This window comes from Exophiala dermatitidis, assembly GCF_000230625.1.
Source record: "Exophiala dermatitidis NIH/UT8656 unplaced genomic scaffold supercont1.3, whole genome shotgun sequence".
In the NCBI taxonomy this organism is placed as follows: domain Eukaryota; kingdom Fungi; phylum Ascomycota; class Eurotiomycetes; order Chaetothyriales; family Herpotrichiellaceae; genus Exophiala; species Exophiala dermatitidis.
The window spans coordinates 2,299,991-2,317,311 of NW_008751648.1; the positions used below are offsets into that span (position 1 = coordinate 2,299,991).

At 53.1% G+C, this 17,321-nt stretch overlaps 7 protein-coding genes across 7 annotated transcripts; 5 read left to right on the plus strand and 2 right to left on the minus strand.

Moving 5' to 3' along the window:
• HMPREF1120_03821 (uncharacterized protein) lies at positions 1-366 on the plus strand (the record flags this gene model as incomplete). Its single annotated transcript, XM_009157909.1, has 2 exons — positions 1-25; positions 95-366. 2 exons carry the CDS (start codon positions 1-3, stop codon positions 364-366), a joined length of 297 nt encoding a protein of 98 aa, XP_009156157.1.
• A 785-nt stretch (positions 367-1,151) lies between these two features.
• Positions 1,152-4,227, minus strand: HMPREF1120_03822 (retrograde regulation protein 2). Its single transcript, XM_009157910.1, has 5 exons — positions 3,418-4,227; positions 2,754-3,361; positions 2,039-2,689; positions 1,544-1,963; positions 1,152-1,483 (listed from the first exon to the last, which is right to left on the minus strand). The coding sequence occupies exons 2-5, from the start codon at positions 2,951-2,953 to the stop codon at positions 1,261-1,263; spliced, it is 1,494 nt and encodes a 497-aa protein (XP_009156158.1). The 5' UTR covers positions 2,954-3,361; positions 3,418-4,227; the 3' UTR covers positions 1,152-1,260.
• HMPREF1120_03823 (uncharacterized protein) lies at positions 4,160-5,337 on the plus strand. Its single transcript, XM_009157911.1, has 2 exons — positions 4,160-4,837; positions 4,889-5,337. The coding sequence occupies exons 1-2, from the start codon at positions 4,643-4,645 to the stop codon at positions 5,033-5,035; spliced, it is 342 nt and encodes a 113-aa protein (XP_009156159.1). The 5' UTR covers positions 4,160-4,642; the 3' UTR covers positions 5,036-5,337.
• Positions 4,464-7,940, minus strand: HMPREF1120_03824 (trehalose-6-phosphate hydrolase). The gene has a single exon (XM_009157912.1). It carries the CDS (start codon positions 7,350-7,352, stop codon positions 5,490-5,492), a length of 1,863 nt encoding a protein of 620 aa, XP_009156160.1. The 5' UTR covers positions 7,353-7,940; the 3' UTR covers positions 4,464-5,489.
• Positions 7,941-8,256: 316 nt separating this feature from the next.
• On the plus strand, positions 8,257-9,601 carry HMPREF1120_03825 (fumarylacetoacetase; the record flags this gene model as incomplete). Its single annotated transcript, XM_009157913.1, has 2 exons — positions 8,257-9,202; positions 9,258-9,601. 2 exons carry the CDS (start codon positions 8,257-8,259, stop codon positions 9,599-9,601), a joined length of 1,290 nt encoding a protein of 429 aa, XP_009156161.1.
• A 1,031-nt stretch (positions 9,602-10,632) lies between these two features.
• HMPREF1120_03826 (phenylacetate 2-hydroxylase) lies at positions 10,633-12,311 on the plus strand (the record flags this gene model as incomplete). Its single annotated transcript, XM_009157914.1, has 2 exons — positions 10,633-11,260; positions 11,365-12,311. 2 exons carry the CDS (start codon positions 10,633-10,635, stop codon positions 12,309-12,311), a joined length of 1,575 nt encoding a protein of 524 aa, XP_009156162.1.
• A 1,638-nt stretch (positions 12,312-13,949) lies between these two features.
• HMPREF1120_03827 (homogentisate 1,2-dioxygenase) lies at positions 13,950-17,224 on the plus strand. Its single transcript, XM_009157915.1, has 4 exons — positions 13,950-15,429; positions 15,556-15,665; positions 15,721-16,966; positions 17,027-17,224. Exons 2-4 carry the CDS (start codon positions 15,598-15,600, stop codon positions 17,123-17,125), a joined length of 1,413 nt encoding a protein of 470 aa, XP_009156163.1. The 5' UTR covers positions 13,950-15,429; positions 15,556-15,597; the 3' UTR covers positions 17,126-17,224.
• Positions 17,225-17,321: the final 97 nt, after the last annotated feature.

Here is a 17,321-nt window from a genome sequence, read left to right on the forward strand (position 1 = left end):
ATGTCTTTACAAACCTACATCGACAGTACGCGCTCGAACCCAACCCTGACATCTCATCAAGTCACATAACTAACTGGACATGCTGTGCTTGCAGAAAAGGTGCTAGTCATCACAGTTGACGGTCGCACACTTGTCGGCACCCTCCTCTCCTGCGACCAAGTCACCAACATCGTCCTAAACGACACCGTCGAGCGCATCATCCGTCCCACCGATGACCCAGAACCCAGCTCGCAAGTCAGCCATGGCCTGTACCTTGTAAGAGGTGACAATATCACCATTGTGGGACTGGTGGATGAAGAGTTGGACAACAGCATCGATTGGGAAAAAGTCAGAGGAGAGGTCATTGGAACGACGAAGCATGTGTGAACACGTACAGTCGAAGCTGGGAACACAACTGGTCGAAGCAAACGGAGTCGAAGCTGGTACCTCGACCTTGGAAGGACACTGGAAAGGCTACCTCGGTTACCGAAAAATCATGACTACTGCTACAAGCTGAACGAGCACTGCGCTGAGCGGTGAAAGCTTCGAACGGACGAACCACCGGCGCCATGTTCGCAGCGCAGTCAGACACACAAGGGGCGAAGAAAATGAGCTTGAGCTTGAGCTTGACCTAGTGCCACTGCAATGCAGCGCGAGATCAAGACCATCGACAGCTGAGGTGCTTGTACGCGCTACACTCGGAGATTGAGATGACCAAAGGAGCAGGCACAGGCCTGGGCAAAGGAAGAATCCGTCTCTTCGGATCCAGCCCCAACTCAGTGGCAGCCACTGTTCACAGCACGGCATTCTTGGAGGGTTGAGTTGGTGGTCGCAAGCCCGAGGCCCATTGTTTGTCATAGGAATCGAAGGATGCTACTGTACTTGCAGACGAGGAAGCCGAGTCCCTGATTCCCTGCTGTTGTTGCGGTAGTGGTTGGACAAACAACGATTGGAGCTTCGGTCATCCCTCTCTTGCAAATGCCTCTCTTACTTTGCGCTTCTTGGCCACCGACTCGAGATGCAGCCGCGCAAACAACAGATGAGGTTTTACGACAGACGTCACGCCAAGTGGTCGCCAGACAGGTCATGTCACTTAAAGCTCGATACATCTAGAATAGATATCCCCGTGTAGAGAAGAGAAGAATATGGCTTGCATTGTTCGGCCGATCAGACGGGTTCAAGACGATTCTTCAAGATTTCTATTTTTGTCAACCGCAAATCTAATTAATTCTATTCCAACTGCAGTAGCTCATAGTTGATGTGACCACGGCCAGATCAGTTCTAGTACGTGAAGCGGAAAACAGGGTGATCATCCCCCAGGTTCCTCTTCTCCTCCTCGGGCAAGTTGTACCTGTGGTCCCGACGCCCCTGTTCTCTCAATTTGTTCTCACGCCTGACATAGAAGAGGTAAACGGTCGAGGAGATGACGCACACCCAGATCAAGGCCAACCCGAGACCGAAACCCAACGGGTACTCGGGCGCCTGGCTCGTGATGAACATGTTACTAAGGAAAAAGAGTCAGTCCCTATCATTTCATTTTTGCTTTCTTCTGAACTCGACTTACGATGCAACGATGCCTCCGGTGTTACCCCAGCCAATCATCATGGCGGAACTGATTGAGCGCTTGTAGTGGCCCGAGACGTTGTTTTGCACCCACACCAACGTGGCCGGCTGGGCCGTGAATCCGCCGCCGATGATGGCAAACAGGGCAAAGTACCGGGCGCCCACGACGACTTTGTGCATATTGAGCAAGATGACATAGCCGATCGTGGCCAGGAGGCAGCCGAAAACGACGAAGCCGAAGCGATGGCGGAGTCGGTCGCTCAGGATGGCCGAGGAGATGGTGCAAATCATGGCAAACACATAGATGGGAATCGACATGACTTGAGCACGGATCGAGGTCCAGCCGAGCTGTTTGAGAATGGTGGGTGTGAAGAATGCGCCTGCATAGCCTGTGGTGACTACGCCCAGATACATGAGGATACTGAAGGAGAAATGTTTGTCAGCACCGCGTGGTTGCGTCTTTGTCCACCTGGAAAGGGTCAGTTGTTCGACTTACCCCAGATACATCTTGACATCTGAAAAGATCCGCTTTGCCGTCTTCTTGTCCCAGTGGTTCATGGTGGCTTCCTCCACGTCCATTCTGAGCCGGCGAAGGAGAAGATCGCGCTCGTCGTTTTTCAAAAATTTGGCGTTCTCGGGCCAATCCGGTACGACGAACAAAGCAATTACAGCAGCAACGACGGTGAAAATGCCCTCGATGATGAAAATCCAGGCCCAGCCTCCATACCCGGCTATGCCGTCCATGTGGGCAATGCCATATGCGAGGAGACCGCTGAAAGCGCCCGCGATAACCGAGGCAGAAAAGAAGAGGTTGAATCTCCATTGGAGCTCGTGGCGGCGGTAGTACATGGACAGTAAGTATAGACAGCCAGGGAAGAAACCGGCTTCCAAGGCACCGATGATGACTCGACAGATGACCAGACCCGCGAACGACTTGGTGAGCCCCTGGCAGATGGTGAGGATGCCCCAGAGAATCATGATGCATGGCAGGAAGATGGACGGTCGGATTCTCTTCAGGATCATGTTGGAGGGCACTTCGAGCAGAATGTATGGGACGAAAAACATAAACAGAGCAATGTTGTAGTCGACTCCAGACATGTGAAGATCTTTTTCAAGTCCTTGGATGCGTGCATTTCCGATATTGATCCTGAACAACACATGAGCGAGCTGGATAGGCGATAAAATTGAGGAATGCTGTGGTGTGAACTTACCGATCGATAAAGGCGCACAGAAAGAGGATAAACAGCATAGGCACAAGGTGCAGATCACATTTGCGCAACAATTTCTTCTCGAGGACCGGGTCGATCTCTTGAGCTTCGAGCTTCACGTCGATGCTCACGCCATCGTTGCTGCCGCCGAGAGGAAGATCCTCGATCTCAGACCGGTCCACGACCTTGCCTTTCTCCGCCATGGTCGAAGGTCGGATGGTGGTAACAGCCCGGGCCTTGTGGAAAAAAACACCGGCAAAAAGGAATGGTTTCGAATAAAAAGGCCACAGAGCGGAAAAGCAATGAGACAAAAGAGGCCGAGATGAAACTTCAGAAGATAGGGCACTCACTTGCCCATGGGGTAAGAGGTCGAATTTATTTCTCCCTGACAACACGCTCGCGCTTGTCCTCACAAATGGAAGAGTCAGAGACTATGGAGAACCCCGAACCAGAGCATGGGAGCCGGCCTCTTGTCAAAAGACCCGAGTCCAGATTCCGCTCATGGTGGCGGCGTCTAGTGGATCTTGGAACATTACCTCGGACACATCATATTGGTTCTTCGCCCATCTTACTGGAGACGTCGGCTTGAGCCCGAGATCTAAGTTCCTTGGCTGGACAGGGGACGTGGATTAAGACGGGACCATGCATTATAGACGGCGTCACATACCTCAGACGCCCATGGCTAGCAGAGTCCTCGGGGGGAAAGCCCGAAAGCCTGTGGTATAGACGGACCAGTATTGATATTGGCGATGTGTCAGTAACGTGGTTTGTCATTGTTCCGGCTGTATATCAAAGTCCAAGTCCAAGTCCGTGGTCGTTTGGATAGTGTTGGAACGCACAATGCATGTATGCACGACATACACCAACTCATGAGGCAAGACACCCGAAGGGACCATTGGGGGAAACCACTGAGGGCCAGCATTATTGCAATCCGGAGCATCCCACAACCAGTGGCACCTGGGGCAAACTTTGGGGGAAAATGTCCATCATCTCCATCTCCAGCTTCCCGAACACGAGGCGACCAGGATTTCACTCCGGGGCACCACATACAAGCAAAGCCCACTCGGGGTTGCAAATGCAATCAACGATGCCGACCCGTGCCCTCCGCGTACGGTAAGTTGTAGTAGCTCAGGGGGTATACCCGTCTATCCAATCATATCGTCCAGATTTCACCGAGGCGTAGGCTATTGGCAAACGGGCGGTTGATTTGGCCAATAGCAAGTTATCCAGAGGAACATGCGGAATTGTGCATTCTGTTGGGACGGAACTAGACCGCCCCTTTCTGAGTATCTGGTTGGCTGCACACACCGCCCATTCCGAGTCCTGCCAGTGCCTATAACAATCTGCAATCCGACTCGTTGAGGCGTGGGCAAAAAGTGCTTGATTGGTGGCGAATTGACTGGCCGTGCCGTCCGTGAGCCCACGCCCTCGACCCATGGGTATGGACAGGATACAAAGTAGTCCCGGACTTTCATTCGTACAGCATGAGCGAGCATCAATACGGGGAATGTGAAGATAATATCCTCCTCTCACTACTACTCGACTTGAGCTTGCGCTTGTTGTGGAGATACATCATATCCGCCGGAAAGTTGAAGACACGTGGTGGGTCAGTTTGGGAATCCTGGAGTTTGGCGCCGAGCTGCCAGTGAAAGAAGAAGCCCATATGCTGTACTACAGTTGTATACCCACTGTATGTCCCCGCGTGGGGTGAATTCAAGGTTGATGGAGGCCATACGAGTCAGTCCACGGTGTCCGCGGGGCCCGGCCGTCGCTATCACTTGCTTTCTCTACTTGAAGGAGAAGGATTTTCAGCAGAACCTGGGGACGCCGGGTCGGAAAGTTGCAAACGACTCCTTGACCTTGATTGCTTACATGTGCGAGTACCATGGAGAATGCTAAGAGTATTCTTGGGCCGTTATGGAAATGTGAGCTCTTTGATACCAGCACAGTCCTGTACAAACAGACATGGGAGACGACATACAGGACTACCAACGTCTAACTTGGCCTGCTTCCCTGCACGTCTCCATTGGGCATCCCGGTTCGCCATCCATGCGAATGGTGCTGTAGACTATCGAGGGACATCGAAGGTAGCATACCAGGGAGAGAAGGTTTACTGTTTAGCTAACATTGTATATCAGGTCCTATGTTCATTTTACCTTCTTCGGGACCCACTAATATTAAATCTGACCTTTTTTTTGTCTTGGCCACACCACTGTTATACAGTCAAAGATGCCATGCACTGCAGCTCTACAAGGTACTCTCTACACAGGATTCCGACAACTTGAACACTGTACAACTCATTCAGCGGACCGGATCCTGTGGACAGTCATATGTGCCGGGAACTTCATCTGTTCAATAATGTCTGCCTTTTTGACCGCATAACTTCACCTCTCTCGAGATCTACCAGCCACATAATCAACAGCTCTACAGAGCTGTGCTGTCATAGTCTATCTGTTTTCCTAGTCTAAAAATAAGTCTAAAAATAAGCCACCACGCCACGGCCATGCATAATAATAAGTGACAGAGACTAAAAATGCAAAAACAAACCCCAAAATGTGACGACGGCAGGGGTCGAACCTGCAATCTCTTGATCCCAACGAATCGTAGTCAAGCGCCTTGCCATTGGGCCACGCCGCCGAGGAGGTGAAAGCTTGAGAAACCCAGAAGGGAAGTGGGCGAATTGAGGGCGGATTTTGGCGAATAGGCAAGATTAGAATTTTTAAAAAAAAAACTCTCTGCTTACTCCACAATGATCTTGCCCAACAAACCCTCCCATGGCTTGAGTGAAATCTTGCCCTTGACTGGCTTGTCCGGCTGGGCTCGTTGGTAGTTGCTGCAATCCCAGAAGTCCACCTTCAGCGACTCTGGGAGAGACCAGTCGACATCTTTGCCGGAGAAGTTCATGACAACCAGCCAGCGCTCGGCGCCATTGGCACTGGTGCGGAGGTAGGCAAAGACGTCCGGGTCTTCATGGACGACCTCCTCGTAGTCACCATAAACAAAAACGTCGGCGTGCTTCTTGCGATGTTGGATGCTCCGCTGCCAGAACTGCAAGGTCGACAGCTCGTTGGGGTTGTTCGCATTCAGCTGGTCTTCGACATTGATGCCTTCCTTGTAGTCGTCCATGACGCGCATCCAGGGCTGGACGCCCGGCGGACAGAAACCGGCATTCTCGGACCGGTTCCACTGCATCGGTGTACGGGCATGGTCGCGGGCCTTCATCTGGATGATGCGCTTGGCATGGTCGAGCTGCTTGGAGTCGTCGCCGTGCAGTTGCTGCACCTTCTTCCAGTAATTCTGGGTCTCAATATCTTTGTACTCGCCGACGTCCCACTCGAGCGGTGCATTGCGCATGCCGATTTCTTCACCCTGATACACAAACAAAGTGCCGCCCAGGGTGGTCAGCATCAGAGCCAACAGTTTGGCGCCTTTGTCGCGCACTGGTTTGGCGTCGTCGACGTATCGGCTCACGCTGCGTGGGTTGTCGTGGTTCTCAATGAACACCGAGTTCCAACCATCCCGGTCAATCATCGTCCGCTGCCATCGGCTCACGATCGATTTCAGTTCCTTGACGTCCCACGGTTTCAGCGCCATGCGCACGTTCGGCTTGTCAATATCCACGACGTCAAAGATGAAAATCATGTTCAATTCCCCGGCGTGTGAGCCTACTGTGCGCAAGATCTCGTCCGGATCCGAGATGCCAGGCATCTCACCGACCGTGATCGTCTCGTAATGCGATAGCACTTTTTGATTCATTTCGTGGAGGTACTCATGCATCCTTGGTCCATTCACGAAGAATTGCGATCCGGGCTGGTACTTGTGACTGATCGGATCCAACGTCGGCGGAGCATCAGGGTAAGTGGGTACTTTCGAGATCATGTTGATCACGTCCATGCGGAAACCAGCCACGCCACGGTCAAGCCAGAACCGCATCACGTCCCAAACGGCTTCGCGGACTTCAGGATTCTCCCAATTCAAGTCTGGCTGATCGGGTGTGAACAACGACAGGTAGTACTCGCCGGTCGTGTTATCGTACGTCCAGGCCGAGTTGGCTTCGCCTAGAATCTGAGCCCAGTTGTTAGGTGGTTCGGGCACACCACTCTCGCTGACGGACCTGGGTGGTTTCCAGATGTACCAGTGTCGCTTCGGGTTGTCCTTGGACGATCTGCTCTCTAGGAACCAAGGGTGTTGATTCGAGGTGTGGTTGACAACCAAGTCCATCATCAGCTTCATGTCTCGCTTCTTCAGCTCGGCAATGAGCTCGTCCACGTCTTCTAGCGTGCCATACATCGGGTCAATGGCCTTGTAGTCGGAGATGTCGTACCCCATGTCCGCCTGGGGCGACTTGTAGATAGGGCTTGTCCATATCACATCAACTCCAAGGCTCTTCAGATAGTCCAGCCTCGAAGTGATACCCTTGACATCTCCCCAGCCATCACCGTTGGAGTCTTGGAACGAGGATGGATACACTTGGTACACGACCGACTCTTTCCACCATTTTGGCTGCGCGTAGTGGTAGTCGAACTTTTCGGTCTTCTCGGACAGGGTCGTGGCTGTAGACGTAGGTGTGGATGCGGCAGGAGTTGCAGAGGAGGAGGACATTGGATTGGAGGGAACGAGGATTGAAGGTTGAGGGTGATTAGAAACGAACTTAGCGCCCTATGTGTTCTGTCGTAGTAACTCACCGGTGAAAATTAAGCAACAGGAGCTTGGGAGATGGCATTTATTCTTGTTCTGGCGTCGTGAAAGTGACGGTGAGCGAATGTCTCCGTCGTCCACGAAATCGAAGTCGAGTTTCTTTGCGTTTCGGCGAGAGATTCGCCGACGTGTCGTCATTGCTCAATGCGGAAGTCTAGCCGACACTCACGTGATTTGAGTTTTTCTGGCGGTTTCTCGCATCGTGAAGAAACTTGCACCGTTCAACATTTTGTAAACAACAAGGTATCTGGGTATGTGCACTGCAGTGGTCTACAATGTACTGGTGACAAGCGCTCAGTACCATCTGGATGGTGCAGTGTCCGGGCGTGTTGGGTCCTGTATCGTCATGGCCTTGAAGGTGCAATGCCAGGCACGAGGGCAACTTGATTGCCGACACGCTGGACCCGGACCCTTTGCCGGCCTGAATGACGGCCTGCACCCTGTATTCCACCTCTGTACATTGTATGTTGTATATCCTTGTCAACAACAGAGTATCCCGTGGACAAGGACAATCAAGACTCTCGCCTGGAGCCAGCTGAACCGATATTTATCCCACCAAACTCGTCTGTCGTTGATTGGCAAATCAGATGGCGCATTTCTCGATACCCCGCGACCCCCCTCGCCTTCGGAAAACCCAGGTGGACACAACGGAATTGCTCCGAACAGCCTCTGTGTCAACTGTGATGTACGCTGGTGTTTGAATTCATTTCCTAGTTGGTAGATTTTGAGCAGGAATCAATATATCAGATCGTTTACTCGCATTGAGACGGCGCCTTCATTATTCAAAGAAGCAAGAAAACAATTCACCATGGCGCCTCTGAAGTCCTGGTTTCCCATCCCAAAGTCCAGCCATTTCTCACTGGCAAATCTGCCTTTCGGCATCATCTCAACAGCAGGGAAACCTACGCCTCGAGCAGCCGTAGCTATTGGTGACCATTGCCTGGACCTTCAAGAGTTCTCATCCTCAGGAGCCTTTCAGCCTCTGGGTTTCGATGCGTCTGTGTTTTCAAAGCCTACGCTGAACGACTTTGCCGCCTTGGGCAGACCGGTCCATCGGGCCGTGAGGAAGTATCTGCAGGATGTTTTTGCGGAGAACACATCAATCCCGGAAGTCTTGCAGCGCAACAAGGAGTTGCAGGAGAGGTCATTGATCCGACGTGACCAAGTCACAATGCACATGCCTATGCATATTGGCGACTACACCGACTTCTACGCCGGCAAGAACCACGCCTTTAATGTGGGCTGTCTGTTCAGAGGGCCTGACAATGCCCTACAACCCAACTACACGCATTTGCCTGTGGGTTACCATGGTCGAGCATCATCTGTGGTGGTCTCGGGCACGCCTATCACCAGACCCAATGGTCAAATCCTGGAGAACCCGGCCGCTACTCCCAAAGCGCCGACCTTCAGCCCTTGCAGACGTCTGGATATCGAGTTAGAACTCGGAGCCTTTGTCTGCAAAGGAAATGCCATGGGCACCAACATCCCCATTTCTGAAGCTGCCGACCACATCTTCGGCTTCGTCCTGCTCAATGACTGGTCTGCACGAGACATTCAAGCTTGGGAATATGTGCCGCTGGGCCCGTTCCTGGCCAAGAACTTCGGATCGACCATCAGCCCCTGGGTGGTGCTGACCGACGCATTGGAGCCATTCCGAACCACCGGAATTCCCAACGAGACGAAACTCCTGCCTTATCTTCAGGAGAAAGAGGAAAAGAATGTCTATGATATCCGCCTGCAGGTGGACATTATACGTAAGTTGATATGATCAGTTTTAAGCATTCGGGAACTAATATAGAGCAACAACAGCCGAGGGCAAAGAGCCAACTACCATCTTGAACTCCAATGGGCGACACTTGCTCTTCTCGTTTGCCCAGATGCTTGCCCACCATACGATTGGCGGTTGCCCAATGGCGCCGGGCGACTTGTTAGGGTCTGGCACCATCAGTGGAAAGGAGCCAGGCACGGAGGGCAGCATGCTAGAAATCACCCAGGGCGGAAAGCAAGCCATCAAGCTGAACGGCGGAGTCGAGCGGAAATTCTTGGAGGATGGAGACACCATCACTTTCTACGGCGTTGCCGGCACGGAAGAGACTGGTCTGGTGGGCTTCGGTGAATGCTCGGGCAAGATTCTGCCAGCACCCAAGATATGAACGGAATTATGATGCCAGGAGCAGCTGCCATGTACTAGAGCTCAGCCCTGGCCCGGCACCACGGGTGCCTGAAATCGGGATTGATAGATTGACGAGAGGATCCATACGCACAAAAGCTAGATTGACTTGGGCAGTACCAACAGGATGGGTCCGGAGACGGCCCGATGTATGGAGATTGAGTCCTGGGTATCCTGTGTACCTACAACGTACATTGTACATTGTAGATTCAGCAGTAGTAGGAGTAGGTAGCGGTGGTGTGGAGGAGAATGTGAGAGCCATGCTGAGCCTCGTCAATTCCGCCATGGACCCCGGTGGATGCCCCCCTGGTCCTCTCGCCTTCATACACGAGCCAATCACACGATTTCTATTATCCTCCAGGACAGGCTGATCTTCCCCAGACTCACCAAACCCCTTGCCTGGACTTTGCCTCGTCTTCGCCCCATCCACGCCCGTCAACGTAGCTCTTGGCTGGTAGCCCTGCCACGGGCATATTTCCGCCGTCTAGACGTCGCACTGGCCAGTGCTACAGCGGTGTCCAACGTCTCCCCGCCTTTCGTGTCTATCTGCGGGATGCTCGGTTACCCCTCCAGAAAATCATGGCACGAATGGGCAGTCACCAAAGAGTATCTAGCCCATCAGATGGTGCCGAAGGTAAGCGACAGGTTGCAAGGTCTCAGCGTGATCCCACCTTCATCACCGAGTTTCGTCCAGCATGACATCGACTAGATGAATCGAGGTGAGTGAAAAGATGAGGATATATTGAGACCCTCCCTTCACGCCTCATCGGTATCTGGTAATACCATCCATCATTTTTCGTTCCTGCTTCATTATCATCACTACTTCAGGAACTTAGTGACTCAGGAGTGCTTTTTTTCTCGAGACCTGCAGCCTCGTTAGGCAACACTCGAAGAAGCAGATCACCCAAGCACATATATACCCGGTTCAATAGTGGGCGAGCGGAATCTTCCATCAGGACATCTTATCTACTATACCCCTTTCAACCAATAAGTCCAGCCTATCAATATTCCAAAATGTTCGTGACGCTGTCGCCCACGACACTCTCATTCATCCTCCTCACCCTCGGATACTTCCTCATCAAGTACCTCAACTCCACCGACCAACCAAAGATCAAAGGTCTTCCTGAAATCCCCGGCGTGCCCTTGTTCGGAAACCTGCTCCAGCTGGGTCAGGACCATGCGAGAGTGACGGCAAAATGGGCCAAGGAGTACGGCTGGCCTGTGTTCCAGACCAGACTGGGCAACCGCCGCATTGTCTGGGCCAACACATTTGACTCTGTCAAGCACCTCTGGATCACGAACCAATCGGCCTTGATCTCTCGACCTACATTGTATACTTTCCACAATGTCGTCTCGAGCAGCCAGGGATTCACCATCGGCACGTCTCCCTGGGACGAGTCATGCAAGCGGCGCCGCAAGGTGGCGGCCACGGCCTTGAACAAGCCAGCCGTCCAGAGCTACATGCCTTTCATCGACTTGGAAAGCTGCGTCGCCATCCGGGACATGTACAAGGACTGCAAGGATGGAACGGTTGATCTGGACCCGCGAAAGTACTTCCACCGCTTTGCGCTGAACACCAGTCTGACGCTTAACTATGGTATCCGGATCGACGGAGGCATTGACCAGGAATTACTCCGAGAAGGTTAGTTTGTTATCCCCTCGTCTATATCCGTTTCCATGATGGAACTGTTCGAATCGATTCGGGCTTTTGAGTTGCATTGCTAACATGATGGTGAAATAACGCAGTGGTGCACGTTGAACGGGTGGTGTCGAATTTCCGCAGCACCTCCAACAACTGGCAAGACTACATTCCACTGCTGCGACTGCCGTTCATATCACGGCAGAACAAATCGGCAGTCGAGTACCGCGAACGACGGGACCGGTACCTGACGATATTCCTGAACATGCTCAAGGAACGCATCGCCAACGGCACGGACAAGCCGTGCATCACGGGCAACATCATCAAAGACCCCGAGGAGACGCTGAACGAGGCAGAACTGAAGAGTATCTGTCTGACCATGGTGTCGGCAGGCATCGACACCGTGCCTGGAAACATGATCATGGGTCTTGGTTATCTGGCGTCGCCGCAGGGCCAGCAGATCCAGAAAAAGGCCTACGAGGAGATCATGAAAGTGTATCCCAACGACGGCGAGGCGTGGGAGAAGTGTCTGCTCGAGGAGAAGGTGCCGTACATCACGGCACTGACTAAGGAGATTTTGCGGTTTTTCACCGTCATTCCCGTGTGTCTGCCACGCACCAGCATCAAGGACATCAAGTATAATGATACCGTCATCCCCGCCGGCACCACTTTCTACATGAACGCCTGGGCGGCCGACTACGACGAGAAACACTTCAAGGATCCAGCACAGTTCATCCCGGAGCGATACCTGCATGATCAGGAGGGCAGCGGCACCCCGCATTACGCCTACGGTGCCGGCAGCAGAATGTGTGTCGGCTCGCATTTGGCCAACCGTGAGATCTATACTGCCTTCTTGCGCATGATTGTCGCCTTCGAGTTCGTCCCCGCGAAGGACCCCAAGGACTGGCCCATCCTCGACGCCCTCGAGTGCAATTCCATCCCCACCGCCTTGACCACCGAGCCCAAACCGTTTAAGGTCGGCTTCAGGATTAGGGATAAGGCTGCCTTGGATCGCTGGATCAAAGCTTCCGAGGAGAGGACCAAGGATTTGTAAGGAGAAGCAACCAACCAAAAAAAAGATGAAAGGTATCAGTGCACCAGTCGTTTGCGATATGGATGGGGAGCAGATTGGATGGTGCTGCATTGTGGCGTGTTTGATTTCGTTCGAAAACTATCTCAGCCGCACAATTTGCCGGCGGTGGATTGCATGAAGTCCATGAGTGACCATACTAGTACCTACAGCAGGTGGCATGCGCGTTCCTCTATCGCAAAAATGGAATCAACTCTAATTTCAATGTCATGATTGCTGTTATAAAGACTGTGGTCGTACAAACAGATAGTAGAGTCATATCCGAGCCTTATGATCGGACTTTCCTGGCAGCTGACATGCTAGGTACCTGTTCGGCCCTGCAATGGCGAGCAAGTGCCAACTCATTGCACTGTTGTTGCGTTGCGTGTAGCCAGCGACTGTCGTCACGATATTGTCCGTGTACCTGAGGTATCTACTACTGGTAGCAGTAGTATGGGTGACAGCACTGTTATTCCAAACGGCGCAGCCGGCTGTAGTAGTAAGTACCATCGGTACGCTCACCCTCACATCTCTTCAACTTGGTCCATGACACCTAACTATACAACGATGATGATACAGATATTCTTTTCCAACTCTTCCTCATGACCTGACTTCCGCCCATCAGTACAGTATCCCCTCCATTCGACCTACCTGCCTACCTTATCCCCCGACCTAGACATACCGACCAACCTCCCGCTCGTCCTGGTCTGCTTCCACTATCGCTCCCCACAGTGCCTGGTTGCAGCTCGACTCGTCTGTACGTCGTATGAGTCCAGCCATTCGCGTCACTGCGGGTGGCGACCATAACTTCGACACCTAACAGTGTGGCTCGCACTGTACCTCACCCCACTATGTCAAGTCGACCAAGGTGTTACTCAACGCAGCCGGTCAGCTGGTGGCACCGTAACGAAGTCATCCAAGTCACAGTGGACTCATTGGAAGAACGGACAAGAAGGCGGAAAATGAGTAGCGCGTATGGTGAGTGTACCCGAGCACAAGCAAAAAGCCAACATTTCACCATACCATGCCCTGGGATTATGAAGCCTGCTCGATCACCTCGTCCTCCCTGCGGTGTAGTGCTTGTTCAGTGCATTTCTGGACCTTTGGGTTAAGCATCATTAGCTTATCCATCACAACGTGGCCCAGATGCACCTCGCTGTCTTCCTGTGTGCCATCTCTGTTCCGCATTGTCTAGCAATGGTGTGGCCTGCCTGTGTACGCCGAGAGCAGCAGACCGTGGCAAGCGGGAACCTACCGTTGACTGCTGGAAAGCAATAGCAAAAGCAAATGAAAACACGAACCAAAATCCATACACTGCCGGTGTACAGTCGCAAGAGTCGGTTGGCCATATCGGCAGCTCTGGACCACTGAGAATTGCTGTTAGCCACCAGGGCCCGTTGGTACTACGCGCTGGTTGCATGATTTCCCCGGATCTTGAGAGCTAGCAGATTTGCCACCGTCTGATACAGGAATGGGCAGGATCTTTCGCGATAACGAGCACCACAAGGTTTGATAGAGCGTGTGTGCAAGGGTTGGATCCCCGACAAGGGAGCGTGTTCAACGCTTTTTGGCTTTCCCACGATCGACCATCAAACGGACAGCTCCGAGGCGACATCGTGGTGTCGAAGACTGATTTCAAGCTCTTCTAGAACTCGGACAACCCATGAATTGGATCTTGGCGTCATTGATATCTGCGACCGGGAGAGATATGGCAGACCCTGTGACGGGAGCATGCCGCCAGTTCCATCGGCTTGCGCAATGCCCGCGAAATAATGCAGTTTGTGGGTGTGGACTTCAACGCTGCCACTGCAGCGGCTGCCAGTGTTGAGGCCGTCCAAGCTCGCTGCAACCCTCCCATTTGTCGACGCTACATGGATGCTCAAAGACTACAACGCCGTACAATGCTAAGCCCTCCACGGACTATCCGGGCGTCTCATGTCGACCTTCAGGCATACCGTCACCCTCCATTTCAGGCTTGCCCAGTGCGAGTTGTGCCCTGCGTGGCCCCTGGGCACCCGGCCGAAGCAAGCGTCAACCAAGTAGAACGAAGTCGACAGCCCCCGAGTGATGCCCCGTATTGTCGGCCTGTGTTTATTTTTGAAACCGGACAGTTGATCTTTCGACCAGGCGCTCAAACACAGCCGTAACATGTCAGAAGCAAGACAGGATTTCGGACATGTTGGCATGCTGCGGCAGCTGCAGCATTCAGCCTCAATCATGCCTCACCACCACCGCGAGCTCAGGGTTGAGGGATGCGCTGAGGCGCCAGCAATCAGACTGGCCTGCCGTCTGCCGAAGTGTAATAATAATGCTGTGTTGAGCGCTTTTTGGGGAGTGGCAGGTTCGCGGGAGAGTCGGCACGGAGTCGGTGGACAGCCTGAATCGGCGCCTCGGGGTCTGCTGCTGGGCTAGGGAGGCACTCTGGGCACGCCTAACAGCCTGGAACTTGAACGCCCGCAACTGGCTCTGCCCAGCTGCAATCCTGCCGCTGGCGTCACTCCCGTGATATTGCGACCCTTATTGGCCCTGGCTTCCCTAGCCACCCACTGCAAACGTCCCGCTTCATGGCAACTCGAAAGTTCGCCCACCTGCGATCTCTCTGCTGTCTGGTTGTGGGAAAAAGCTACGCCTTATTCCGCCATCCATGCCATCGTCGGCCCGTCCTCGATCGTCGTTGAACCATTCACATCGCTTGTCTGCCGCTCCATCCATCCATCTCCATCCCACCCACCCTTTTCCCTTCCGTGTCATGTACGGCGTTTCGTCGCATTTGTTCGCTCTTTCGGAGGCCGTCCGCCCCATCCTGGAGAGTGGATGGATGGATCCCTCTGATGCCCATCTTTCGCTTCTGGCGGCACCTGCGTAGGCCCAGGACCCTTTCGGATTTCCTTCATATTGCTGCCCACGGAATCAATCCTCACTTACCTCAACCCATTCCGCACTCTCCCCTCTTCTGAGATCAGTCGATGAATTTACGCGTTTGTACCAGGTGACCCAGCGACAATACCGCCCTTCATGCAGGGCCTCAAACGTTTGCAGGAAGCCATCGAGCGGCACCGTGAGAACAAGGACATCAACATCAAGTACAAAACTCCCCTCACTGGTAAGTTTGGTTCTGCAGCTGCTCCTCTTCAACCCCCAAAGTCCAACTGCAACCTCGGACACCTTACGACTCCACCTCGTCTGCCACTATTATATGGTATACTGACGTCCCTCTGCGCCATTCCAGTTCGCAACGTAAGCACCTTTACCGACGAACAAGCCATCGACGATGCCTGTAACCCAGTTCGCTGTGACCGATACGTACGAATATCTGAATGGGTTCGGGGGATACAAAGAGTAAAGCTCATCGGGCCGCCGTTCTCTTGCGTATCTATACTAATGGTTTTCACAGGAGTGAGGCTATAAAGGGTGCATTGCCGCTGGCGGCTAATTCGCCTCAAAAATGCCCCTACGGGTTGTATAATGAGAAGTTCTCGGGAACCGCCTTTACTGCGCCGAGAGACGAGAACCAGCAGACATGGCTCTATCGCATCCTGCCATCGGCTAGCCACCAGAACTTCGAACCCGTGCCATCCACCTCGAACGAGTCGTTGTCCACTCCCACTCCCAGCTTCGGTACCCACTTCCACGCCATTCCCAACCAGTTGCGATGGGACCCCTTTGATTTCGACAAGGAGGTGTCGTGGATCCATTCCCTGCACCTGGTGGCCGGCGCAGGTGATCCGACCATGAAACAAGGGATTGGCATCTACATCTATGCGGCTGGCGCCAGCATGCCCGAGAAGACGGCCTTCTACAGCGCAGACGGAGACTTCTTGATTGTTCCACAACATGGGGTCCTCGACATCCGCACTGAATTTGGCAAGATCCTGGTGCGACCCAATGAAATCTGCGTCATTCCGCGGGGTGTGCGGTATCACGTTACACTGAAAGATGGGGAACCCGTACGAGGATACATTCTGGAACTCTACGAGGGCCACTTCAAGTTACCCGAGTTGGGTCCGATTGGGTCAAACGGGCTGGCCAACGCACGAGACTTCCAGTCACCCGTGGCCGACTTCATCGAGGACTACGAAAACACCGAATGGACGCTGTACGGCAAGTTTGCAGGCAACCTGTTTGCGGCCAAGCAGTCACACACTCCCTTTGACGTGGTGGCCTGGCACGGCACATACTACCCGTACAAGTACGACCTTGGCCGCTTCAACGCCGTCGGTAGCATCTCCTACGATCACCCTGACCCGTCCATTTTTACCGTTCTTTCCGCGCCATCGCATGCCCAAGGCCCCGGCACAGCGGTGGCCGACTTTGTCATATTCCCTCCTCGGTGGCTGGTCGCCGAAAAGACTTTCCGACCCCCGTGGTACCATCGTAACACCATGTCTGAGTTCATGGGGCTCATCATGGGCAATTATGATGCCAAGGGTGCTGGAAAGGGAGGGTTCCAGCCGGCTGGAGCTAGTTTACATAATACCATGAGTGGTCATGGACCAGACATGCAGACCTTTGAAAAGGCGTCAACAATGGATTTGCCGCCACAAAAGGTGGGCGAGGGGAGCATGGCGTTCATGTTTGAGAGTTGTTTGATGGTTGGCGTTACAGAATGGGGCTTGAAGACATGTCAAAAGGTGCAAAAGGTGAGCTTACCCCAGCGACAGCGACTTGGGAACCGAACATACACTAACGTCATTGTGCAGGAATATAATGCTCACTCGTGGGAACCCTTGAAGGTGCATTTCAAGCGACCGGAGTCGTCTGAGGTGGTGGCCAATGGCCACGAGAAGGAGAAGAAGTGAGGGAACCAGTCACTTAGCAGTTGGGAGAGATAGTGTCAGATACCAGTATACCTTGGTTATTGGTATAAAAATGTCATATCGCCCTGAGCAACAGACACATGTCTTTATCCTGGACCGTGAGCCGTTATTGTACGCTCAAACGCGGAATGTCCGTGTTCTTCCCACTCTCTTGCGAAATCCCGGTGCACATGCACGA

What these genes read in the sequence shown, in the direction of transcription:
- HMPREF1120_03822 (XM_009157910.1), bottom strand. Translation starts at nt 2,953, where the DNA reads ATGGCGGAGAAAGGCAAGGTCGTGGACCGGTCTGAGATCGAGGATCTT. An exon ending in CTGTGCGCCTTTATCGATCG is followed by an intron (nt 2,690 to 2,753) that starts GTAAGTTCACAC and finishes TGTGTTGTTCAG; the next exon opens with GATCAATATCGGAAATGCAC. An exon ending in GATGTCAAGATGTATCTGGG is followed by an intron (nt 1,964 to 2,038) that starts GTAAGTCGAACA and finishes TTTCTCCTTCAG; the next exon opens with TATCCTCATGTATCTGGGCG.
- HMPREF1120_03823 (XM_009157911.1), top strand. Translation starts at nt 4,643, where the DNA reads ATGCTAAGAGTATTCTTGGGCCGTTATGGAAATGTGAGCTCTTTGATA. An exon ending in ACTATCGAGGGACATCGAAG is followed by an intron (nt 4,838 to 4,888) that starts GTAGCATACCAG and finishes ATTGTATATCAG; the next exon opens with GTCCTATGTTCATTTTACCT.
- HMPREF1120_03824 (XM_009157912.1), bottom strand. Translation starts at nt 7,352, where the DNA reads ATGTCCTCCTCCTCTGCAACTCCTGCCGCATCCACACCTACGTCTACA.
- HMPREF1120_03827 (XM_009157915.1), top strand. Translation starts at nt 15,598, where the DNA reads ATGCCTGTAACCCAGTTCGCTGTGACCGATACGTACGAATATCTGAAT. An exon ending in GGGTTCGGGGGATACAAAGA is followed by an intron (nt 15,666 to 15,720) that starts GTAAAGCTCATC and finishes TGGTTTTCACAG; the next exon opens with GAGTGAGGCTATAAAGGGTG. An exon ending in CATGTCAAAAGGTGCAAAAG is followed by an intron (nt 16,967 to 17,026) that starts GTGAGCTTACCC and finishes GTCATTGTGCAG; the next exon opens with GAATATAATGCTCACTCGTG.